Raw genomic sequence first — 25,955 nt, forward strand, 5'->3', positions numbered from 1 at the left:
CTGAGGGGGAGGGGACAAAGATGCCCCCTCTTGATGGAGGAATGTCGATGTCACAATGAAAGAAGAGCACGTGGGATGGGATGTGTGTTGGTGTAGCCATCCTGGGAAAATGCAATCTGCCACATTATGTGTCAGGTAGCTCAGCTGATCTCTTGTTCCTCAAAAAACGCTGAGGGGTTACCTATACGTATCTCCACTCTAGAGATGGACAAACTGAAGCGCAGAGAGGCAAAGTAACCTGCCTTGGGCAGTGTATTTAACGTCTCTGAACCTCAGTGAGCCCCCTCTATAAAATAGGTAGAAAATTCTCTACTTGAATGGATTACTGTGAGCGTGCAGTGCTTATTACCTTATGAGGTTGTTGGAAGGTTGAAGTTGGGGAAGTGATTTTGTGATCTCTTATCCTTTGTGCCAGTGCAAAGTACCGGTCTTCACTGCTGTGGCATCATTATTTCCTTGCCTTCCACATACAATCATCTGTCCCACACAAACCCCACAGCCAACCAGGGACCAGGGTTTCCACCCGCATACCGTGAAGAGCGAGTATGTCAAAGCCTTCTGGCAGGGGTTAGCTTTGATGCAGCAGAAGGATCGCACCCTCCTTCCCTGCCTGTTCCTCTCTTCCAGGGGGGAAAGTACCTTGGGAAGAATGCTAGTGTTTGTTTATAAATTCCAAATGTATAACCCTTAATACCTCATTTAGTTGGTTAAATGTAACCCTTTAGTCATATGAAAGGCCATCTGTTGTACTGTGTGTCTCTCCCCCAGGGGAGCAGAAGGAAGGACCGGCATTTTTGCCTGAGTTCATGGGCGGGAATCTTCTGGCTCCCGGGGGTGGGGGTGGGGGTGGGGGCGGTGGGCCAAGGACCTTCTTGGAAAATCATTCCTCTGGGGATGCGTTCCAGGCCCTATGTCCTTCGTTGACAATGCAGTATCTGTAAGGTCTGAGGCCTTAAGAGACCCCCTTTGCTATGATGTCTGTTATATAGACGATTTACTCTACTGTTCATAGGATTCCATTAGGAAAGGGGCAGTGGAAGGGAGCTAAGTGCTGGAGAGTATGTAGCGGCCTGAACATCGCTCTCATTTCATGGCCTGCTGGGCTGGCTGCCTCACAGCAGCCGAGGCAGGAGTGAGGGAAGGGCTAGAACACATTCAGCAGGCATGGCTGGGCTGTGCTCACCTCCCCAGGAGCTGGGGGTACTCAGGTGACCGCCAGAACCTCAGGTGGCAGGTGTCTGTATAACCGAGGTGAGCTTTTATATTTTAGAGAAACGCCAGTCTCAGCAGAGAGAGCCCCGGCTCTGCAATCTGGAAGGGCCAGCTTTGAATCTGGCTCCTGCCCTGAGAGCAGGGGAACTGTGGACCAGTAACTTACGGCCTCTGAGCCTCAGATTCAGTTTCTTCGAGTAAAGTGTGGGGCAGAGGCATGCTAACCACCCGCATCATGCCTGATACTTAGGGGAGGCCCAATACATGGGGTTTGTTTTTGTCGCTGCTTTTTAATCCTTACAGGAAGCGGAGGGAAGCATGGTTTTGCCTGCAGACGCTGCTGCTTGTCTTTCCTATTGATGGGAACACGTCTCTGCCCATGAGCCCAAAATGTACAGTTTGACAGTCTCTGGGAGGCCATAGGGCCAAGAGGGCTATTCCTGGACATGGCTGGCTGGAAGCAGCGGTCCATCTCTCACTGTTCCCAGCTTCTGCTTGGTTGGTCTTTAAAAGGTGAGTTTCTTTTCCCCTGCCCCAAATCTCCACCATCTCTAACCCTCATCACTACCCTGAACAAAGTAAGATTTAAAAATCCCAAGAGCACAGATGGGAAAATTGAGGTTCAGAGAGGTGCTGTGACCTGCGCAGGGTCACACAGCACACAAACGCCAAAGGCTAAGGGTTTTCGGTTGCTCTAGCGGGGAAATGCCAGCCCCTCAGCGGCTGACAAGCCCAACCCCTCAGAGCTTCAACTCCTCCTCCCTCCCCCATGTGAACAAAAAGAAACTCATTTTCTATTCCTGGCTTCTCTGCCAGCTCAGAGAAGGGACTGAGTGAAGAAGAAATGTCTCCAAATATACCCAGATGGTCTTTCCTGACTTCTCAGTTTTGCTGTCTGTTTTGCGAAATCTGTTTTCCACTAGACTCTGGGAACTGCAGGTGCAGGGGCCTGGGTAACAGCTGCCCTCCTCTGGGCTGGGTACCTGCTCTCCCGAGTTTGTGTCCTGGGGCTGTGTGCTCAGACTTGACCATGTTTGGGCATGGAGGCTCGTCTCAGATGGGAACCAAAGGCCACTTCCCCAGAGACGGACTGGGAGCCCAAACTTCCTGCTGGAGCTCAGGCGGCCTCTTTTGGGGTGGGGGCTGGGGGCCAGGCAGAAAAGTGTCTGCCGAAGACTCACAGGGCACCAGGGAGACTGTGAGTACCAAGTTCAAGGGCACTGGGGAAGTGGTTTCTCCAGAGACTGGGGCTGGAGGGGAGATCTTCGTGGAGGGAGGCTGGCAGTGGGAGTTCCCTCCCTCGATGGGCTGTCCATCAGGATTCTGGGCTCCAGAGGAGTTGATGTTGTGTCACTCGGGACTAGAACTGCTGGACCATGGTCTGGTGGCCTTCGGGGGGCCAAGGGTAAGGGTGGGCGCTCCATGGCCCAGTCACTGTAGTAACTCAGTGCTCTGGCCCTCAGGTCTCAGCTCCCAGAGCAGCCAGAGGGCAGCAGCCTGGAGATCAAGACCAGTCCTGGCACTTGTCACCAGGGGAGGGGGTAGGAGAGAAACAGGCCCAGCAGGAGCACTGGGGACTTCTGATCCAAACCTTCAGGGTTTTCTTTGTTAATAGTAAGAGTTAATATTTATCGAGGGCTTGCGTTGGGCCAGGCGCTGTGGTAAATATGATGTTCGATACATCCTTTGCTCTTTGTCAGAACTCTTGGAAGCAGGTACTATCATACTCGTTTTACAGTCACAAGGTTGCTAAGTAGCAAAGCCAGAATTTGATCCCATGTCTGATGACCTCAAAACACCCCCTGTCCCTCACTCCACCAGACCCTTAAACACTGTCCTCTATGCCCTGTCCTCTTAAGGAAAAGGAGGTCAACCCAAATACCAGGTCACACAGGACCCTCCAAAATTCTGTCTTGCTTGGCCTTTCTTCATCCTTCCTAAATCCACCCCAGACCTCTAGTGACTTTTCTAAATGGGAAGCTATATCCCCAAAGTCCAGAGGTATTTAGCAATTCTCAAAACTGAGATAGTCTTCTTAGAGTCTAACTGAAATCCCTCCTTTTACAGCTGCAACCCATTTCTTCTTGTCCAGACCTCAGGGGATGTGAGCAGCTCCCAACCTTCCTCCTGTCTAAAGGCTCTCACTGTGGTTGTTGTATCCTATGACCATATCCGCAACCATATCACCTCCCCATTCTTTTATCCTGCGTGGTCTTACGAGGATTTATCGAAACTCTGAAGCCTACTCCTTCAGTGTGGGCCACAGTCTCACCAGAGCATTGCAGACAGGTGGAATCTGAACGAATGGCAGATTCCAGACTGTTCTCTGACAGAGAGCCTCCCATCTCTTTTCCTCCTGAGTTCTCAGACCCGGTAGCACAGGGTCCTGCCTTCCCCAGCCTCGGGAGTGCCCAGTGGCTGGGAGGATATAAGAAGCTGTGCAGCAGAAGGGCCAGTGCCCCTGGGGGCTGATTAGCCAGGAAGGCAGGGCAGGCCTCCCCCCTTCAAGGATGCGCCGACTCTCCCAGGAAAAGACTGGTTTTGTTGTGAGCGCTCGGCCTAGGTCCTCCCTCCAAGGCAAGATTCCTTCTTGGCCCCAGAGACTTGTGTTCCACAGTCCTGGGGCTGGGACCAGGCACCAGTGACCATAGACAGTCCTGGGGAAGCAGGCCACGTGGGCTTTTAGCCCATCCTCAGGTGGCTGTGTTCCTTTACCTGCAAAAACATGGACGGGCTTGTTAAACTGGCCCCAGGTAAAAAATGATGTGGACTGTCCCACTCCCACAAGACGCAGAGACAGAAGGACAGAAGTAATAGGACAGAAGAGAATTGAACAGAACATCTTTCTTTGTCAAGGGAACATTTTTTTCCCTTGTGAGTTCATAATGTCTGTTAGAATGTAGGGAAACCCCACTTCTCAGTGCCCCAAATGTGGAAGGAAAAGTCATCATTGGGTGAGGGAGTCAATCATCTTGGAGGGAGTGACAGGGCTGTAACCTTGGTATCTGACGCTGGAATCTCCTCTTCAGGACACTAGGGGAGGGGGAACAGCTGGAGTGGGGAGGAAAGGGGGTCAAGCATCTCTGATTGGACACTTGAAACAGTCCAATAGTTAGGAGAGAAGCCTGAGTAGAAAATGAAGCACTTTGCTGAAAATTCCTTTGGACTAATAATGCCTATCTCCTGGATACTCACTAATTCATAAAAATATTAGGTTTATTACTTTAGGGACCTGTTGGGGAAAATAAATTCCTTCCTGATATCTGGCTAAAATTTCCCCTACAACAGGGATTACAGAGAAAGGCCCCACGGCCCCTGCATCCTTGGTAGAACTGCTACCTTCAACAACAGACAAAACACCAGCAAAGGAATTTACCACAGGCTGTGAGGCAATGCACAGAGGGATGGGAAATCCATACAAGGACAGAAGCCAGGCACCTCTGGCTCCAGGCGGCACACGGGTGGCAAGAGTGACACTGCTGGAGCGTGTTCAGTGCGCCCAGCAGGGGAGGGAGGGGCCGTGCTTGCCCTGGGGAGAAGCAGATTCCCAGAAAAAAAACGAGGGGCTTCTGGCCCAAGAAGGGGGAAGGGAGGAAGATGCCTGTCACTCCCGTGCGATCTGCTTTGGCCCAGGGTGGCTCAAGTCCCTGTATAAGAGAGCAGTTGCTGAGGCCACATAATGCCTCCTGCCCTTGCTTGGAGCAAGGAGGAGGCTCTTACAGGATCCCAGTAGTGGAGACACCTCCTGCCACCCCAATGCCTGTGGCTGCCCTCTGGGGGCCCTGCTGCCCCTTTTCTGCATGCTGCCCACGCCCAGCCGGCCCTGCTATGGGACTGTTTTGGTAGAACTGTGAAATGCTCCAAGCTGTTCTGAGACAAGTATCCTAGGAGAAAGAGCACAGATGGTCCACTTCTGCAGGGAGGATATTAGTTTATCTCCAGTATTAGCTTCCTATCAGTGCTGTAACAAAGTACCACAAACTTGGTGGCCCCAAACAACAGAAATTTACTTACACACAGTTCCGGAAGCCAGAAGTTTAAAATCAGCAAGATGTTGGCCAGGCTAAGTCAAGGTGTCAGCAGGGCTGTACTTCCCTCAGAGGCTGTAGGGGACAATACGTAATTCCTTGCCTCTTCCAGCTTCTGGTGGCTGCCCGCACTCCCTGGCACGTGGCCACATCACTCCAATCTCAGCCGCCCTGGTCATAGCGCCCTCTCCTCTTTTGTGTCTAATCTCCCTCCACCTCCTTCCTATAAGGATTCTTGCAATTACATTTAGGTCTACATGGATAGTCTAGGATAATCTCCCCATCTCAAGATCCTTAATTTAAAATCTTTGCCATGTAAAGTAACGGTCACAGATCCTGGGGCTGAGAACATGTGTAACTTGGGGGCCACTACTGAGCCTGTCACATACTATGTGACCTTGGGCCAGTCACTTTACCTCTCTGAGCCACAGGTCCTTCATCTGTAGAATGGGGATGATAGTACTTGCCTCTCAGAGCTGGGGGGAGGCTTACATGGGGTCCAAAGAATTCTCTGAGGTTGCCAAGCTCCATATAAAAGTAAAGATGATGTTGATATTTGAGCACCTTCTTCTCTCACCTGTCCTCCCTTCTGTGGTTTACCTATCACCTGTGCTGATCTCACATCTGTTTGCCTCTGTGGTCCTAGAAATGACTGCTGTCCCTTGTGGACATGGGGAAGAAGCTGGTGATGGCTCAGAAGCGGGGAGAGACCCGAGCCCTTTGCCTGGGTGTGGCCATGGTGCTGTGCGCCGTCATCACCTACTACATCCTTGGCACGACCATGCTGCCCCTCTACCAGAAAAGGTACGGAACCCTCCCGGCCTGGCCCCATCCTCCGGCCTCTCCCCTAAGGGTCTGGTCTGCAAGGAACCCCAGGCTTCTTCTTACCCTTCCCCTTGACCCTCACACCAGGCAGGAAGGTCTGGACAATCCTCATTCTTAGGGTCAAGGGTTCAAGTGCATGGAGGGTAGGCCGGACTGGGCCCTGCACGTCTGGAATTCTGGAACTTGGGTGTAAAAGATGCAGGAGGCCCTTCTCACAAGAAACAGCCAAGGAGGCCAATACCTCTTCCCTGGTGGTCCAATGGTTAAAATCTGCCTTCCAATACAGGGGACGTGGGTTTGATCCCTGGTCGGGGAACTGAGATCCCACATACGGCAGGGCAACTAAGCCCGCGCGCCGCAACTACTGAGCCCACATGCCTCAACTGGTGAGCCTGCGTGCCGCAAACTACAGAGCCCATGCGCCCTGCAGCCTGCATGCCACAACTAGAGAGAGAAAACCCGCACGCCACAACTAGAGAAAAGCCCACGCACCACAACTAGAGGGAATGCCACGTGTCTCAACTAGAGAGAAGCCCGCATGCCACAACTATGACCTGACGCAGACAAAAATAAAAATAAAAAAATAAAAAGAAAGAAAGAAAGAGCCAAGGATCAGAGCAAACGCCCCAGTGTGAGTCTGATCCCAGGAGGAATCAGAGAGTCACAGAATTTTGTAGCTCATCTGCATTTTGGTTCTCTTTCACAAACCTCTGAGTCAAGTGGGCATCTATCTTCCTGTTGAATATCTCAAGTGATGGGGAGCTCACTACCTCAATTGTATACACCATTTCATTTGGGGGCCTTTCTGATAAGTAGGGAGTGTCTACACCGAGCCAAAAACTGTTACCCTGGAGCTCTGCTCTGGAATCTCAGAGAATGTCCCATGCCTTTGCTGCCTGACATGTCAACCACTTGAGCTTTTAAAGGAAAGGCTGTGAAGTCCCCGATCCATGTTCTAATGGGAACAAATATGCTCCGTTCTCTCAGCCTGATCTTAGGATAAGTCTCAGACCCTTGCCTCTGGCCGTGTTCCAGCGGCTGACAGCCCCCTCGGTCTGGCAATGTGTCTCCTGCCTGGTAAGTGGGAAATGAGTCACAATTGATTCACTGGTGTGTTGATGAGCCTGTTATGCTCTTCCGGGCCTGCTCCTGCTCCACTTTTTACAGCCCTGGAGCCATTCCAGGCTGGAATCTTACCGAGTAAGGCACCGCTCAGAGCAGCCATGTGCCTCCAACACGTTTTCTCCGGGTTAGGCATCTTCCCCTCTCGGGAAACAAATCAAGCCCCTCCTTCATCTACTCTTTTTAAAGAAAAGGGCACAGATTCTGAAGCCATCCATACCTGGCTTCAGGTGCTGTGTGGCCTTGGAAGAATCACTCGACCTCTCTGAACTTCTCTGCCACCCTCTTCAAGACGAAGATGGATGTGGCTAAGGTGTCTGAGGTCGGGCTGCCCATCAGAATCACTGAGAGGAGTTTTAAAAACACACCAGGGGGCTTCCCTGGTGGCACAGTGGTTGGGAGTCCGCCTGCCGATGCGGGGGACGCGGGGTCGTGCCCCGGTCCGGGAGGATCACACATGCCGCGGAGTGGCTGGGCCCGTGAGCCACGGCCGGTGAGCCTGCGCGTCCGGAGCCTGTGCTCCGCAACGGGAGAGGCCACAACAGTGAGAGGCCCGCATACCGCAAAAAAACCCCAAACAAACAAACAAAAACACACCAGGGCCTGGAGCCCACCTACCTTAGAAATTCTGATTCACTTGTTCTGGGGTGTGGTTTGGCCCGACAATCTTTACAAGCTCCCCAGGGTATTGGGTGAGCAGCCAGGGCTGGAACCACTTATGCAGATGTTGTCCAAAAGGCCCCAAAGCGTTGATATTTAGATTCTACGATTCCTCCCCTGGGCCCAGGGACTCTGGGGTCACGCTCCTTTAGTGCCAGATGCTGAGGGTCTCGGCCCTGGGTCTCTCTAAAGGGGTTCACACTGGGCAGTCTGTGCCATCCGGGTTCTGAGATGTGTGTGTGTGTGCATTGTCTCCCCAGTGTGTGGACCCAGGAATCCATGTGTCACCTGATTGAGACCAACATCAGGGACCAGGAGCAACTGGAGGGCAAGAAAGTGCCCCAGTACCCGTGCCTGTGGGTCAACGTGTCATCCGTGGGCCGGTGGGCCGTGCTGTACCACACAGAGGACACTCGGGACCGGAACCAGCAGGTACTGATGGGGGGGGCGAGGTACGCATCCCCTTACCCCGGCAGGCGTGTGCGCCTGTCCCTAGCTGGTTCCCTATCCCCGCTCTGGAGAGCGGAGGCCGGGAAAGATAAACCCACTTGACCAGGGGCCACAGCTGGTATGAGGTCCAGACAGCCTTAGCTCTTCTGCACTGGAGTCAGGCAGACCTGCCACCAACCAGCTGTGTGGTGGGCGCAGCCAGCGCGGCCCCCCTAAGCCTCAGTTTCTACATCTGTTGAAGCGCTGTTATGAAGTCAGGGACTGTTTATGATGTACCAAGCTCGATGCTGGGTGGATAGCAGGCACAACAAAGAAGCTGTTAATGGTCTCGCTTCATCCTGTAAAGTGAGTCACATGAGAGGCCGGACCCAGAGCTGACCCCACAGAGAGGAACCCCTGTGACTCCCCCCTGCAACTCTAGGAAACCAGAGGCCCAGGTTTGGAGCAACCTTTGGAGGCCAACACTTGGGAGATGTACCCATCACTGCCTCTCAACAGCCCCCCACCCCAAATCCACCATTGTAGCCCTTTCTATAGGAAACACAAGTTGGCCCATTTTCATTCACTCATTCCCTTGCTCTTTCATTCAGCCATCGCTGAGCACTTCCTGTGTTAGGGGCTTTGGGTTCAAGAGGAGAGAGCTCATATGTGACATAACACCTAGTAGAGAGGGATCAGTGCCATAGGGAGAAACCAAAAAAATTATGGGCATTAAAGGAGGAAGTGACATTTCCTAGCACATTGAGGTGAGGGTATCAGAAAGGCATTTGGGTTAAAAATCAGGCAGGTACAATTTACACTGGGGCGGGGGACATAGATATCAAGGGGAGGCAGAGAACAGGCATGAGGAGGGAAGGCCGGGTAAGAGAGAGGTTCCAACACCGGCACAGACAGTGCCACAGGATGGGGTGTAGCGGGAAAATGTTTCAGAGGTAGCCTAGGGTCTGTTCTCAGAAGCCCCCCACACTACCAAAGTGGACAATTAAACTGGGGTGGGTTTTTTTGTAGTTTTTTCTTTGTTTTTTGAGAGAAGAAGAACTTTAATGAAGAATGCTACATGTTATAGAAGGTAATTAGCCCCCATATTAAAAGAATATTACAGAAAACACTTTCCGGAATTTTTTTTTTTTTTTCTAAAAGGACAGTCTTCAAGGGTGTCTGAGAGTGATAGCAAACACAACACAGTAGGAGAGAAGGAGGGGAGGTGGAATTCCAGCATTCCCGGACCCAGCACAGTTAGGGAAGCACATGAAGGAACCATTTTACAGAGAATGGGATTAGGCATTCATATTCAATCAGGATTTTTTTTTTTTTTTGAGCCTTAACAGTTCAGCATAAGGAAGGAAACTGGGAAGGAAAGATGGAGGAAGGGTTAAGCTTATCCACAATTGCCATTTTACAGAAAAACACACTGGTTCAACCATATGAGGTGTGCAGGTTAGTCTTCCCCGTGTAGCCCTGCAAATACGTAGAGCAAATGCCAAGGCGGCCATCTGGGCTCGGGGTTAACGTACTGGGTACACAGTTTGAAAGAGACTCTGATTCCACCAGGGCTGGTCTCTCATCAACCTGGGCTGGGAACACATGAAGTTCCTTTGCATATGCATCAAAAGGCCAGAGCTTTGCCTGGAAAAACCTCAGACCAAATAATGCTCGTGGTGCTGGCTGTAACAGGGAGTAAAGTCATTTGCAACTCCTAATAGACTCCACCATTTCCTGGGGGAAGGTTCTACTGATTACCAGGGATTTAAATTCAAGCAAACCGTAAAGAAGGGAAAGACTAATGATATTCTGGCGCTGTATAAGCTGTGTGCCTGTCTTCCCTGCCAAGGACTACCAAACTGTGGAATTAAAGTGTGATCAGGGAAGCTGGGGTTCCTCACCTCTGTCTGTGGGTTAGATCCATCTGGGGGACTTAGAACCAGGGTCCCACACCAGACCCACGGATGCAGAATCTCTGGGCTCTTCAGGTGATTCCAAGATTCCTTGGGAATTACTGCTGTGAGCAGCTGGGAGTCTTTAAAGGATTTGGGGTCCTGGCAGCATGATCAGAGTGATGTGGAGGGCTGTGGGGTTCAGTTACTGGCGAGGGAGGTGAGGGCCACAGCAAACACCTGGGACAGCTCGGGCAGGGATGGATGCTGACAGAAGTTGGCAGCTGATGGGATGGGAAGGGGAAGGGTGCCTGGGGGGACAGTGGGATCATTGACAGTGCTAGGGGGTCATGGAGACGTGGGTCCGGGCAGTGCCAGGTGGCCTGACTTGTTCTGTCATCACTAGCATGACTCGGCCATGCCAGATGGAGCTAGAGCCTCCAAACCCACCTGAATCAGCTCCTCCCATGACCCCTGCCTCTTCTTTGGCATCCAGGGGCCCCTGATTTATTCAAGGATCAAGAAGCACATTTTCAAAGACAAGCAGAAGTGATCACTCGTGCAATGGGGGCTGGGAACAGGCTGGTTTGCAGGCTGCCACCCCGGTCCTGAGGCTGCCAGAGGAGCGAAAGGCCAGATCTTCTCCCTAATGGGCTGTCAGCAGCCTGTCAGACATGCCTCTGTCTGGCCTTGGAAGGACAGCTCTGGCAGCCACTGGATATTCTATCTTTTATCCCATAGCATCCAGGCACCACCAGGAGTGTGCCAATGGCAGGTTGCTACTCTGGCGTGACAGCGGAAGTGGCCTTCACGGTTTTGCCAAACAGCTGTGTTGGTGCACCAGCTGTTCCTCCCACCTTTGTTCAGCTCCTTGCCGTGCAAGGAGCCAGTGTTCCAGGCCAGCTGGGTGTCTTCTGGAATCACATGTGAAAGGCCTGGCAAGGCTGTCTCCCCCAAGCCCTACTATGAGGAAGGGTGTCGCCAGCCCACTCTTGGATTCTTCCATGAGACTTAGCCTGGGGGGATTCTAAGCCCCTTCCCACAGTCTGTGCTGAGAACAGTGACACTGCAGGACTTGGGGGAGAGGCTAGATCATTTAAGATCCTTTAGACAACTCATGGTTAGCTGGACCCAGGGCAGGGGAGAGAGGATGCAAGTGGGCCCCAGGCCTCTGAGGTTGGCTCTGCAGAGTAAACTCCTGTCCAGTGTCTAGAGAACATTAAAGATCTAGAGTAATCCCAAACTGGCAAAGAATACAGTGGGACCCCAGGATGGGCACAAGTTCCCACTTCGGAGCTTGTCCATAGGCCCCTCCTTAAGGGAAAGAAGGAGTATTGTTTCAATTTCATAGTTAAGTCACAATACTATTATTAACAGCATCTTCCATTTATTGAGCACGTAATATGTCCTGGGCTCTGCGCTAAGCGCTTAACGTGCATCATCTTGGTTAACTGCCATGACAATTCTGCTAGGCAGGCACCCTCACAAACCCAATCTACAAGGCTCAGCGAGGTTGAGACATTTGCCAAGGTCACACAACTTGGAACTTGTAGTTGAACTCAGGCCCGTCTGGTTCCATCGCCACACCTTTGTTCCGTGAGCTAGGTAACCCAAGGTCACAGTCAGAGACTTTGGGGAGATAGGACTAGGCCCTCTGAGCTCATGACTCTGGATCCACCTGCTACTGGGACCCTATCGTACCCAAGAAATCTGAATGCCAGATTCCTCAGGAGCCGGCTTCTCCCCAGCCTCGGCTGCTCCCTGACTGGCTGGGGACGTGAATCTGCCTCTGGATGCAGCTCTCCCACTTCCCAGGCTGTCAGAACTGTGATGCAACCATTCTCTGTAGTGCTGGACTGAACGCTGTCAGGGCAGGCAGCTTTGGGGCAGGACCTCATTTAAATACTGGGAGCAACCCAGGCCCGGGGAGAAGCTGGCGCAACACTGTCACTCGTTTTGATCTGGGACGTGATTGGACGAGGACAGTGGTCCTCGAACTTTAGTGCATGGAGGAATCACCCGACGGCTGAGCCCCTCCCTCAGCCGTTCAGAGTGAGGAGGGAGCCTGTGCTTATGACCAGCCTTCCAGGTAGTCTGCTGCGGAGCCCGTGCGGGGGACCACCCTCGCAGAACATCTGCCGGAGGCTCACGTAAGCAACATGCAGACCTCCTAGCGCGGAAGAGGGATAAAACCAGGGTCTCCACTTTGTGCCTTCTCTGCGGAGCTTTCCATCTGGACCTCATCTGCCCAGGCCGGAAGCTTCCTAATCACAAGGATCAGTGTCAGAATTAAACGTGTCCCAGGCTCTGCCTGCACAAATCTCTTTTAAATGCATGCTCTCTTTCCTTTGAATCTCGGTGTCAGATACCAGCTGGCCGACATCTTTTGCTCGGCTCACGCAGGGTTAGACCTCAAAGGGTTTTCAATTCAAATTTTCGCCAATATTTTAAAATTGTGAGAGTCCACATTAAAATCTGGTTTTCTGGCTTCTCTACAGATATTGGAGGTCTGGCTACAGTAGGTCTTCTGGATGGCATGGCATCAGTTGTCCAGATGGAGTGATGCCTGCCAGTCTAGACGCAGCTGGCTCTCTCCATCTCACCAGGACCACCCATCCCCTGACACCGAGTGTCAGCTGGCACCTGTCATCCTATTCCCTCACCTACTTCACCTGTGGACGTTACCTGCCTGCGCTTTGTAGGCAATTGAGCGTATGACTTCTGCCCTGAATCGAAATATAGAGCATACTCAGCCTGTGTCCCCCATTGGTCTCCTTAGACAGATAAGTTTGAAGTTCTTTAATAAACTCCTTTGAAAAAGGTATTGCTATTAACCCATTTAATTGATGAAGACATCAAGGCTCAGAATGGTAAGCAATTTGCCTAAGGTTCTGAAGCCAATGGGAGCAGAGCCAGGGCTCCAGCTGGGGCCCCTATCTCCAGGTGTGCAGCGTGTACCCTGAGCAGCTCCAAGGCCACCACCCTCCCAGACGACACTGTGTACACACCTTCTAGAAGCACGCAACGTGCAGCCTGCCAAGCTTTGGACAGTCTTAACTCCCACCCAGGGGCCTGACTCCAAAGCTGACGCTTTTCTTTATTCCATGCCAGGCCCTAAGAAAGAGGGATTTCCAATCCCATGGGTGCTCTCGCTTCTCCCTACAGTGCTCCTACATCCCAGGCAGCCTGGACAACTACCAGATGGCCCGGGCCGATGTGGAGAAGGTTAGAGCCAAACTCCATGAGCGCCAGGTTTTCGACTGCTTCTCCACGACTCGGGAGAATGAGACGAGTGTCCTGTATCAGCGCCTCTACGGTCCCCAGACCCTCCTCTTCTCCCTCTTCTGGCCCACCTTCCTGCTGACCGGTGGCCTCCTCGTTATCGCCATGGTGAAGATCAACCAGTCCCTCTCCATCCTGGCAGCCCAGAAGTAGCCCCATCCACACCACGTCACTGCTCGGGCCACCAGGGGCTGGATGGGTCCCTGGGCTGTTCCTCACTTGTGTCCCCATGCCTCCTCCCCCTGCCTTCCCACTCTCCCCCCTCCAATACATTCTGTCTTCTGCTGCCTGGATGGTCTTTGGGAAATCTCTTTGTTAAGTCATTTCCTGCTCAAGAATGTTACAGTGGCTTCCCCGGACCCAGGAGAATGCAAGGCCAACCAGTGATATGTCTCCTTTCCCTGTCCCCGCTCAACTGACTCAAACTTCTTTCCTGCTGTGCCACTGTCCACTGCACCGAGGACAGTGATTCTGTGCCTGTGTCCTGGCAGTTGGATCAAAGACCTGCTTGTCCCACCCAGGAAGCCATCCCTGGGAAACCTCTGTTCCTTCTTTGAATTCCACTCTGAAAACAACAGCAGCCCTCATGGGCAGAGCACACTTAGAACATCATTTGTTTTCGGGATTCTCAGAGCTATATACATTTTTATACCAATATTATCAGATATAGGTACAAACTTCTGGTCTTAAAGCCATGGGGATATAACGTACAGCATGGTGACCATAGTTACTAATACTTTATTGTATATTTGAAAGTTGCTAAGAGAGTAGATCTTAAAAGCTCTCATCACAGGAGAAAAAATTGTCACTGTGGGGAGATGGATATTAGCTAGGTGTGGTGATGATTTTGCAATACATACTACATATATCGAATCATTACGTTACACACTTGAAAACTAATATAGCCTTATATATCAATTATACCTCAACTTAAAAAAACCAAATATATAAAAAATAACACGAGGCTATAAGGAAATAATACTAAAATACATCAAAGTAGTAACAATGGGACGGTGGTTAACTGTAACTTTCTTCCCTCTTTTTATTTTTTTAAATTTTTTATTTTATTTTATTTACTTATTTTTTTGGGGGGTACACGGGCCTCTCACTGTTGTGGCCTCTCCCGTTGTGGAGCACAGGCTCTGGATGTGCAGGCCCAGCGGCCATGGCTCACGGGCTCAGCCGCTCCGCGGCACGTAGGATCTTCCTGGACAGGGGCACGAACCCGTGTCCCCTGTATCGGCAGGCGGACTCTCAACCACTGCGCCACCGGGGAAGCCCTTCTCTTTTTATTTTTGATACTTTTCTAAATTTTCAACACTAAGAAGGTTTGGTTTCATTGTGTTTGTTTTTAATCAGAAAAGTAACAGTAGATGTTACTTTCGAAGGAAGTTTGAAAGGGTGAGCTCCCCATCACCAAGCAGAGGCAAGTGGCCTAGGGAAGGGGTTCAGCTCCCATCAGAGACAGGTTCTTGAGAACACACAAGTTTAAGAACCCTGTATGGAGGGAAGGTAACCGCAGAGATGGGGAATTATGATTTACAATGCAGATAACTACAAGACGCTGGCCCTGCAGGGGAAGTCCATCTCAGTCTTAGAAAGGGGATAATTGGGGGAAGCTGTCATCTCTACCATTACCACTCCAAACACTTGGCCTAGAGCAGTCATTCTCAAAGTGTGGTCCCCGGACCAGCAATATTGGCATTCTACGGAGGCTTGTGAGAAATGCCCATTCTCAGGCCCTCAGCCCAGCCCCACTGGACCAGAAACCCCAAGGCGGTGTGGTGGGGAGTGGTTTCGTGGGGTCCCGAGGAGATGGACAGCACTTTGTGTTTTAACAGTGGCTGCAGGGGACCTGTGCTGGAGCATGAGAACCACTGGTGTACAGAACCAGGGTCCTGTCACTGGGCTTTTTGGAAGGAATCAATGGCTTTTTGTCAGCTCCAGTCCTGAGCTGGACATGAAGTTAGGCTGGTGTCCCTGAAGCTCCTCCCGGAGCTGTGATTCCAGGTGCAGACCCTGGGGGTGAATCCTGTCTCCACTTCCGCCAGATTGCACCCCCCTGATTCTCACTTGTTTCATCTATAAAAGAGAGACTCCCCATTTTGGGTAGTTGGGAGGGCTAATGAAGGTTTGACACATAGTAGGTGGTCAAAATGGAAGTTGTTGTTATAACAGTAACAAGTAATGAATACTCAGAAACTTCCAGAAGAACTTATACCAACAATAATGTTAACTAGCATTTATTGGTGCTTATTTATTCCATGCCAGGCACAGTGCTAAGCAGCGTGTCTTGTAAAAATTCAGTGAGGCACTACTGAACCCAGCTCACAGATAAGGAGAAGCAAAATAAGACAGTGGTTTATATATGTGGACTTGTGATGCATACGGCCTGGCTTCAAATACCCAAACCTGTTATTCTCTAGCTGGGTGACTTTGGGCAAATAACCTCTCTGTGCCTCAATTTCCTCACTTGCAAAATAGGAACTAATAATAATATTTCCCTTTTGGGGGTTGTTGGTATTAAATGAGTTATTGTATAATGTTCCTAGAATAACGACTGACACATGGTAAGTGCTATATAAGATATTATGGGAAACTGAGGCTCTAAGAGATCATTGGCCAAGGTCAACCATATAGTAAGTGAGGAACTGGGAATCAAGCCTTGGGCTGGGTGATTCCAGAGCCTGACATGTCAACCACAGTATTTGAGCTGATTCAGCTGAAGGGCTGAGGGACCCATCCACGCAAAGACCCGGGGGCCAGGTAAGGAAGAGTTTTGCATCCTGGGAACCCCATGGTGTCCTCATGTAAGTCAGAGATCTGAGGGAGCACCTGGGATCTGCACCAACTTCTGTCACTTGCAGCCAGGGATCCCTGATGCAAGCTTCACATCCTCCAGGTTCTTACTGAAGACAATCCTTCCAAGGGGAGGTAGCACACTATTCCCTGGAGTTTCTTCCTTCTGAGGTCAGGGACTTCTCAAGGGCCTTGTGAGTCTAGAAAGTCCCAGTTGTGATACTGTCCTATAGTTCTTTGGGGGAAATTAGGTAAAGGGTACATGGGACCTGTCTGTGTTACTTCTTACAACTGCATGGGAATCTACAAGAAGAAAAAAGTCCCCATCGTGAGTCTCATTTACAGGGCTTCCTTTGCATATGCTTTCCATGCACCTGCATTTGAGGCTGAAATACAGAGAAGCTCAGATTATCCAAACAGCCCCTGCAGGGGAAAAGGCCATGACTTTCTAGCAAAAAGTACCTGGGGATGCCCAGCCCCACTGATCCATGCATTATTAACAATGATCTTCATTTGCTTGAGACAATGCCGTCCTCCTGTCAACGAATTTGGCCCACTTCTATCAAATCCCATACCTGCCTGTTGCTCACAGAACTTCATGGTCAAGACAAGAGTGACATAATGGGCATTTAAGCATGATGGAGTTAGACACGGAGGAAAATGGTTTTGGAATAATGGCTGCCTGGGAGCAGAGAGCCCTCATCAGTTCTTAAAAAAATCACTCTGCTAATGAAGTCTAGTGCTTCCACTGGTTTTGATTTTTCTCTCCTGAGCCAGTGACTCACACCTGAAGAGGTGCACCTGGATCACTCCCTGCAACCCCCCCAACTCAGATCGCCTGGTGGAGGTCAGCGGCAAGGAGAGGAGGAGGAGCAGAGAGTGCCCGTCTTCAAGGAGCTGATCATCTTCTTGACACTCCGTCTCCCTCCTCCCCTACCATCATCAAGGGCTTCCTTCTCCACAGCGAAGAACGTAATTTATGCAAATTCAAAATAATGCAATGTAAAAATATTAGTAAAATCTCAATTTTTGTGACTTCCTGAAATGATGCCAGCCTCCCCGACCGCCATCAACAATTCATCTAAAATTCCTCCTAATTTCAAAACTCCTCGGGTGTGTGGATTGTAGACTGCATTCGCTCTATTACTAATTGACAGTACGGGCTGGTGCATAAGAATAGCCAATGTATTTTGCGTTTGGGGGAATTTGAATTATATGTAATATTTGCAAAGATACTGTTTGAACAAAGTGCAGCTGTCTTATACCTCACCAGCCACTGCCCTTTCACATGTAGGGAAAAGAGTAAGACCAAAGGAAAATCAGGAAGACATGAAGAAATTCACTAGAGACTAGGGTAGTGGTTCTCAAAGCAGAGGACTGCAAGGTGAAAACTCTTTTTATAATACTATTTAGATACTATTTGCTTTTTTTGCTCTCATTCTCTCACCAGTGGAATTTTTCAGAGCTTATGCGGCATGTGATATCACAAAAGACTGAATGCAGACATGAGAATCCGGCAGTCTTCTACTGAACCAGACATTAAAGAGATTTGCAAAAAGGGAAAACAGTGCTACTTTTCTTAATAATGTTTTTGAAAATATAATTATTTCTCATAAAAATATGGTCTTTTTGTTCACATGTAATGGGTATATCATTGTTGTTTTAAAATAAATTCATTTAAATGAAACCTTCTGAGTTTTCATTTCTAAATGGTAAACATTAGTTAATATAACCCATATAAACCAAATCTCTTTGGAGTCCCAACATATTTTAAGATTGGAGAAGGATTCTGAGACCAGATAGTTTCAGAACTGCTGGCCTGGTGAGTCCAGAGACAGACAGGGTCCCCCTGCTCTTCCCAGCCATGCCCTGTGCACATCCAAAACCCTCCTCTAAGTTTCATCAGATTCCCACTGAGGGCCAGGAGGAGAGCGTCCATTTTCCCCATCTCTCCTGGTTCCGGGTTGTCTCTCCTACAGGTGGGTCAGTTTGTGGACTATCTTCCTATCCACAGGTGCTTTCCTGGAACTTCGTCATGTCAATTCAAATACAGAATTCAGCACCTTCCTAGATTTCCACAACTCTCCCTTCCCACTCATATCATGCCTGAGCTCAACAGCCAACTTCCTTAAGTGCTAAGGAGGTCGGGGAAGAGATGTCTATAAATGCAAAGCAATCGACTCCAACTGAATGTTGGACCAAGATGGTGATTCATCCCAAAGCTTGCACCTTCTGCCTCCATTAGAGAGACTTCAATCTCCCATAATCTCCCGCATCTCACACCAACCTCCCTCGATATACATAAAAGAAAGACAGGGGTTTACTTAGCATCTGCAGCTTTAAGACCCATCTTCTCTCTCCACTCCCAGTGACACTGTTGCCCTGAGCCCTCGTCTGTCAATTCTGCAGCCTCCACTTTTCGACACGCCTTTGATTTCTTATATTCAAATGAAAACTCATCTTCTCTGAGGGTCAGTAGTTCTTTAAAGATCACCTAGTGCTTCTTCACTTTCTGATCTGGTGCTTGAACCCTCCCTATAACATTCCCCTTTAGCAACAACCTACGTCAACATCTCTTTTGACAAATAACTCACTGTACTGGGAGGTAGTTACTTTCATTTGGGGATGTATTTAGCAAATTACATCCGGAACAAGAATCTATCATCTGTAATAATAATAAGACTTAACATCTGTTGAACACTGTAGGCCAGGATCCGGGCTAAACCCTTACATGTAAGGTCCATTTAACCCTAACAATATCCTTTAGGCTATTATTACTATCTCCACTTCATAGATGAGGCAACGAAGGCACAGAGATTTAACTTGCCGCAGGTCGGAAGTCAGTAAGTAGCAGTTAGTGAATAGCAGAGCTGGGATTCAAACCTGAACAGTACGGCTCCAGGCTCTACTCTCTAACCACTGTGCGTCCTGCCCGTTAATCTCTGCCCCGTATCAAAAGTGGAAAATTCCCAGCAGGGCAAGTTCAGTACTGAGAGCTTTTTAAGGGCCTCTATATACATTCCCATGGAGCCGAGGCTCTCGAACGGTTCCCTGGAGCCACACCTCTGAAGAGTCCACAGCTGTGGAGTGAGGCCCCACCATATGCATCCGAAAAAGCTCTGCAAAGATTCTGATGGCGAAAGTGCCAAGATGGACAGGCAGATGAGGTTGGCTAGAGTCTGCCTGATGCGGTGATCACCCAGCCCATGGCACCAACCAGGCAGGCTATGGCCACAGAAATCCCTGACCTGATGTCTCTACTAAAAAGCAGGATGGAAGAGAGGCTGGGCTGACTTGTCCCTTTCTCAGGGATCCCACACTTTTCTCAGTCAACCCTGCTTTTTTTCCCCAAGTGTTCCCAAATCCCTGGTTCACTAGTCCATTCTAGGATGTGTCCAGGAGCTGACAGCATGCTTATTTATACATAGCTTTAGAATTTTCTTTTGCAATCATTAATAAAAATTGAGCTATGTGACACTTTCTTGGTCTCTAACTAATTTTTCTGCGACTCTGTTGGCCATGCAAGTGGTAGTCTTGGAAACATCTCATATATATATATGTGTGTCTTTAAACACCGTTTTATATGCCCTCCGTTGGTTCTTTCCAACTCCGGGAACTGAAATTTTCTGAGCCCCAAGCCAGAACCTCATTGGTTTGGAGTAGCCTGAGCCCTCTGCGCACCTGTGAGCCTCTTAGCCACACTGGACCATCACGTCCAGTCTTTCACCTTGTGGGGAAGATGGGAAACCCAAGTAGAAATAGGTGTCGTTTGCCCCTCCATCAGATCACGTGCCCCAAGCAAACTCGGTTATTTTTACTGAGTCAGTTGTTTTTACTCTCTCTCTCAGAACACGTTTTCAAAGCCTTTTTCTTATTCTTAAATTTTGCGGGAGGTAAGTTTCAGCTTAGTGTAACCTTATTCTTCTGGTTCTAAACTACATGTTTCATTTGTGTTTGGAGAGGGAGCCTGCAGGGAGGAAAGCTCAGAAAAATGAAAGTTCGAATCTGGCTTTTCTATGACCCTGGGCAGTTTATTCAATCTCCCTGAGACTCCGTTTCCTCAACTGGAAAATGAGCATAACATCTTTTGTTTTATAGGGTGCTTGTGATGACTCAGTGCAATACTGAATGTGAAGCGCTCAGCACTGTGTCGGGTGTATAAAAGATGCTCTGCAAATGTTCACTCTCCATTTGAGCAAACATATCTCCTTCCTCTGATTATACAGATTCTTCTCTGTTTGAGCTCAGAGAACTTCCCAGCACCCCTCTTTTCTCATGCACAACTTCTCACTTCTCTTTCTTGTGAGCATCATTGAGGACCATCTTGCATCTCTCTCCCTTTCAATCTGTTTCTAGCTGTGTTCTGTCTTAAGAATTTCTGCCACAGAGAGACTGTCTTTGCTTTGAACTTTCTTGAATCTACTTGTTATAAACTCAGTTCTGGAGGAAAAGCAGAACCTGGTTGAACCATCCAAGGGCCAAAGGACCAGTTTCCACGATAGTCCCCTTCATGGGAGAACCACCAACATTGACAACAATAGGTCTGGCTGGAACGATTCTCTCAGTGTGAGGCAGGCAAATCCCTCGGCCCAGAAATCAGGCTTAATTGGAAATTAAATTGCATTTCCATGCCAACTGCAGGGTGCTTATATCCACAGCTAATTTATCAAGGTGATGCCTCATTCATGGGAATAGAGTGGCTGCATCAGCAAGGTTACAAGCTTGTGTCTGATGAGATGAACTTTCTTTAAAGCGCAACTTGAACCCTTCAAGCTCCTCATTTTGGGGTTTTTGCACTTACTGGCTGCCTCCTCTGTGCCAGGCACTGTGCCAGGGCCTGGAGATGTGGATGCTGGCGGGAAACGGCACTGCATTCTCCCTGCTCTGTGCCAGTGGCAGAAAGAGAATCCCATAAGCAAAAGATTCCCAAACCACAGCACTTTACTTAGTTATCCAGGGTTGAGTTGTTTAGGAAGGTAGAGAGCATTATGGATAACTTCATGGTTAAGAATCTGATCTCTATATTGAACACTGACACTAGTCGTTCACGACGAACAAGGGTGGCCAGACTCTTCACCAAGCCCTTTACACGCATGTATTCCATTCTCCAGGCAATGGTGGGAAATAAATACATGATGATTTTCATTATCCCCATTTCACTGATGAAGAAATTGAGACCTAGGAAGTACGTAACATGCCTGAGGTCATTGTCACCCAACTAATAGGTGGTAGAGCTGGGATTTAAACTAAGGTCATTTCATAGCAGAGCCAATGCCTTTCAATGCCAGATTATACTGCTTCTTTATTTCCCCCGACTTTAATTCTAAAAATGTCCAACTATAGAAGAGTTGCAAAATTAGTATATAGGAGACGCATACCCTTCACCTTGGTTCACAAATTATTATCAATATTTTGCCATATTTGTACTCCTTCTCTGTGTGTGTGTGTGTGTGTGTGTGTGTGTGTGTGTTTGTGTGTGCATTTGGTTTTCTGAATCATTTGAGGCTAGGTTCAGGGACATAAAACACAAGTCTGGTTTGGAAACCACATGGGGACGAGTTTGGCTGGAGAATGTGTTTGTAGTTGGGGAGACACGAGCTGGAAGCAGGCTGAGACCATGAGATGCCAGCTATGACAGCCGGGTCTGGAAGTTTCGGGTGTGCTCTAACATGGTGAGGACAGGCAGTGATACAGTGCAGTGAAAGCATAAATTTTATTGAAGGTATTGGGAAGAATTAAAAAATTAAAGATGTGTATTCAAGGAATGGTATTTTTATGGTCTGATTAAATATACATGCTTATTGAAGGCAAGGCGGACAATACACTTCTTCTATCAAGAAGAACTTTAAAATATAACCATTGATCTTAACAAAAACCCAGGATATTTCACTTTATTTCTTTTCTGTTTTACTTTTTCTACCCACCTATCTATTCACAGATTGGAACCTCATTGTACTTATAGTTTTGTATCCTGATTTTTCACCTAATATTACGTCAATAACATTTCTGCTTGTTATTAAGTAGTCCTCAAAATAATTTTTCAAAGGTTTAATATTATTGCATCAGATGGATGAACCAAAATTCAGTTAACCCACTATTTTTTGACTGAAGTTGAGATTGTCTTCAATTTTTCACTATTATAATGTAGTACCATGGTGAACCCTGCTGAATAGAAGTCTTGGTGTACATCTCTGATGATCTGCTTAGCACAGACTTCTAGAAGTAGGGCTCTCTGGTCAAAGGGTTGTATGGACTATCTCTTTGTTTTGCCCTGGTGTGGAGGAGACAAGAGGGGAGAAGTGGAAAGAAATGCAGTCTGCGGGCTGCAGCAAAGCAGTGAGACGTGATGAGAGTTTGGACTTTGGGGACAGCACTGAGAATGGAAAGAGTGACAGACAAGAGAAACACCAGGGAGAAATAATCAATAGAACTCAGTGAGCAAAGATAAATGGAAGGTGCAAACTGGGGACACATACAGAGAAACAGTGAAGTCAGGAGAGAGAGGTCTGCTTTGCTTTTACGAGGGTTGAGTAGAGGGCACAGGAAGACATTCAAATCGAAGGACTTATGATCCATCCTCCCTCCCTCCCTTTCTTCCTTTCTCCATTCATCCCTCCATTGAGTCAGGATCATCGACACTTTGCTAAGGGGGTAAGTGTGGTTGGAAAGATGGACTTGGGAAGGCAGAACCGGGGCCTTTAATGGGCACGCAGTGCAGAGACTTTCAGGAAGGGAAAGTGGATTCAGAGGCCCAGGTTCAAGGGCCAGCTTTGCCACCCACCAGGTGGTCTCCTCCTGGGCTTCTCGTCTGCCTGGTGGACCTCTCAGCTTCCCCTGAGGACTTACTATGTGCTGGGCCCTGTGCCAGGTGCTGGGGAAGCGGCAACGGCCAGGACAGTCCCTGCCCTTGTGAAGCTGGACTCTCAGGGCACAAGTCAGACCAGAAACAAATGAGTAAATGTGTGATGTAATTGCAGGAGGGTTATGCGGGAAAATGAGGCAGCGTTAGGTGGGAGGAAATGCCACTGTGCACAGCGGGGGCGACTGTAGACAGGAGGGGATCTGAATGAAGTGCGGGAGATAGCCAGAGGAGAGCTGGCAGAAGGTGTCCAGACGGAGAGACAGTAACCGTCAGGACCCAGAGGCTGGAGGAGCTGGGGTTCCAGCAAAAACAACATGGCCTGGGGGCTGGGGTGCACTCCTGGAGGAGAATGCCACCAGAGCAGGAGGCCAGAAATGCAGGGACAGATCACGCAAAGGCTGCAGACCAGAGACGAAAGTCTGCATTTGACTCTGAATGTGGCAAGAAACCACTGGAGACAGAGTTGTGAGCAAGGGGATTATGTCTTTTGAAAATACGGGAGTGGATGAATAGCAACGGTTGAATGGATTAAAAAAAAATGATGGTATATCCCTACTCTGGGGCATTATTCAGCCTTAGAAAGGAATGAAATTCTGACACATGCTACAACATGGATAAACCTTGAAAACATTATGCTAAGTGAAATAAGTCAGACACAAAAGAGCAACTACGGTGTGGATCCTACTTATATGAGGTACCTAGAATAGTCAAGTTCATAGAGACAGAAAGTAGAAGGCTGGACAGGGGCTGGGAGCGTGAGGGTGGAGGGAATGGGGGATTCTTGTTTAATGGGGACAGAGTTTCAGTTTGGGAAGAAGAAAGGTTCTGTAGGTGGATGGTGGCGATGAGGGTTGCACAACAGTGTGAAATGTAATCAATGCCACTGAATTGTACACCTCAAAATGGTTAAAATGGTAAATTTTATGCTATGTATATTTATGACAATAGAAAGATATGCGAAAGGATGCTATGCAAAGAATTGTCTCGGGTGCATTACTTTCCTAGGGCTGCCTTAACAAGAGACACAGACTGGGCAACTTAAACAGCAGAAATTTATTTTTTTCGTGGTTCTGGAGTCTGGAAGTCCAAGATCAAGGTGCTGGCTTCTGGTGAGGCCTCTCTCCTCTGCTTGTAGATGGCCACTCTGTCCTTCTTGCTGTGTCCTCACAGGGCCTTTTCTCTATGTGTGCATCTCTCCCTCTTCTTATAAGGACATTGGTCCTATTGGATCAGGCCTCCACCCTCAAGACCTCATTGAACCTTAATTTCCTTTTAAAAATCTTACCTCCAAATACAGTTACATCGAAGTTAGCACTTCAACTTATGAATCTGGGGGGACACAATTCAGTCCATCCCAGGGGTGATGATGCTGAGGGGTTTGACACAGAGTGTTCCTTTGGTACCGTATGGGATCTTCAGAGTCACAGCTCTGGCTTTGTGACCTTGGGCAAGTTATTCAACCTCTCCCAGCTCCAGGATGGGAATAACAAAAGTAGGTAACTCGCAGGGCCAGGGCTGGATGGACTGCAGTCCAATATGCCTGGTGTCTTAGGCGTATCCCAGGCTCCAAGGCACAGCAGGTTCCCAGCTGATGTTTACAGATAGCGAGCTGCAAGCCTGGGCTTGGCTCTGCTTGTCAAGCACAGATGGTTTGAAAAATGACACCCAAACTGGCTCAGGGTTAATCAAAAGATTATGGAAAGAAAATTGGGGTGGGCTAACCCCAGCCTCTCAGACACAAGCCGCAGAATCACATCTCCCTCCCTGATCCCTGCCCGATTACCTGCCTCTGCTTCTAAACCAGCTCATGCCAGCAAAAAGTGAAAATTGGCTAGACTGGAATTACAATAGCAATGCTTGCTGGGTGGTATTTCATTTCTTTCCCCTCTGTGCAGTCTCAGCTGTCAGGCTAGTTCTCCCATATTTTTTTGTGGTTTGACTGGAGAAGGGGTGTATGTGGATGAGGGTCTGGGGTGTAATCTGGGGGGCACAGGTCTCAGCAGAATCTTCCAAGCTGTGCTGCTTCCGTCAGAATAGAGGCCTTGAAACCTTGATTTCTCAAATAAGAGCATGTGTCGCCTCTTGGTCAAGCTGCGGAAGAACCCGTTTTGTCTTTATTACTTTCCTATGCCGGATCTGAGTTTTAGAAATGAAAGGAGCGTCATATAGGAAGTAGAACTGGAACTTGGAGACAGATAGCCTGACTTCCAATCCTGGCCCTGTCCCGAGCTGGCTGTGTGACCCAGAGCCAGGCCCTTCCCGTCCTGAAGCTCAGAACTTCTTATCTATAAATTGGGTTAACGAGAGCTCTCCACCTTCTGTGGTTCTTGTGTGTATTAAATAAAATTGTGTGTGCGGTGCTTAGAGCAAGGTCGGGCACAGAGCAGGTGCCATGCGTAGTGTTGCAATGATCGCTATAGAGTCTTAAAATTCCAAAACTGGAAGGGACGCTTGAAGCCAGAAACTCCCTCATTTTAGGGATGAAGAAACGGAGGCCCAGAGAAGGGGAGGATCTGGAATCGAAGGCCCAGCTCCCAATCTGCTGCTCTTTGTGGTTCTAAGACCACAAGAAGAAACACAATGGCTTCGAGAAGAGAGGACCATGGTTGGCTTTAAGTTCATGGTCCTCCTGCCGTCATCCCAACAGGAGGAAGGCTTCCTTCTGCCTCCAGACTCAGGAGTACAGGGATTGGAATCACTGGCAGTGGTAAACGTTCTCCCTCATGTCTCTTCCTGGGGTCCTGGCTTCCACTGCCTCCAGATGGCCTGGGGTGCCTGTACAAGTTTCTCATCTCTGCTTCTTCTACACAACTCCCTGCCCTCCTGTGGGGCCCTCAGAGC

General features: G+C 49.0%; 2 protein-coding genes across 4 annotated transcripts in view; one reads left to right on the forward strand and one right to left on the reverse strand.

Annotated features, from left to right (window-relative positions):
• Positions 1 to 25,955, reverse strand: part of KCNIP1 (potassium voltage-gated channel interacting protein 1) — a 370,998-nt gene that overhangs the window by 323,670 nt on the left and 21,373 nt on the right. Inside the window, exon 6 of one of the 3 annotated variants that reach the window (XR_003428272.1) lies at positions 24,236 to 25,205. The exons of the other annotated variants lie outside the window; for them this stretch is intronic. The gene's annotated coding sequence lies outside the window, so the exon portion shown is untranslated. Of the gene's footprint in view, positions 1 to 24,235; positions 25,206 to 25,955 lie in introns of those variants that run through there. 3 annotated transcript variants of the gene reach the window in all.
• On the forward strand, positions 1,994 to 13,744 carry KCNMB1 (potassium calcium-activated channel subfamily M regulatory beta subunit 1). Its single transcript, XM_027084327.1, has 4 exons — positions 1,994 to 2,410; positions 5,887 to 6,044; positions 8,108 to 8,279; positions 13,337 to 13,744. Exons 2-4 carry the CDS (start codon positions 5,911 to 5,913, stop codon positions 13,604 to 13,606), a joined length of 576 nt encoding a protein of 191 aa, XP_026940128.1. The 5' UTR covers positions 1,994 to 2,410; positions 5,887 to 5,910; the 3' UTR covers positions 13,607 to 13,744.

The sequence above is a fragment of the Aethalodelphis obliquidens genome, unplaced genomic scaffold, assembly GCF_003676395.1.
Source record: "Aethalodelphis obliquidens isolate GAN/ISIS:26980383/991018 unplaced genomic scaffold, ASM367639v1 scaffold52, whole genome shotgun sequence".
Taxonomy (NCBI): domain Eukaryota; kingdom Metazoa; phylum Chordata; class Mammalia; order Artiodactyla; family Delphinidae; genus Aethalodelphis; species Aethalodelphis obliquidens.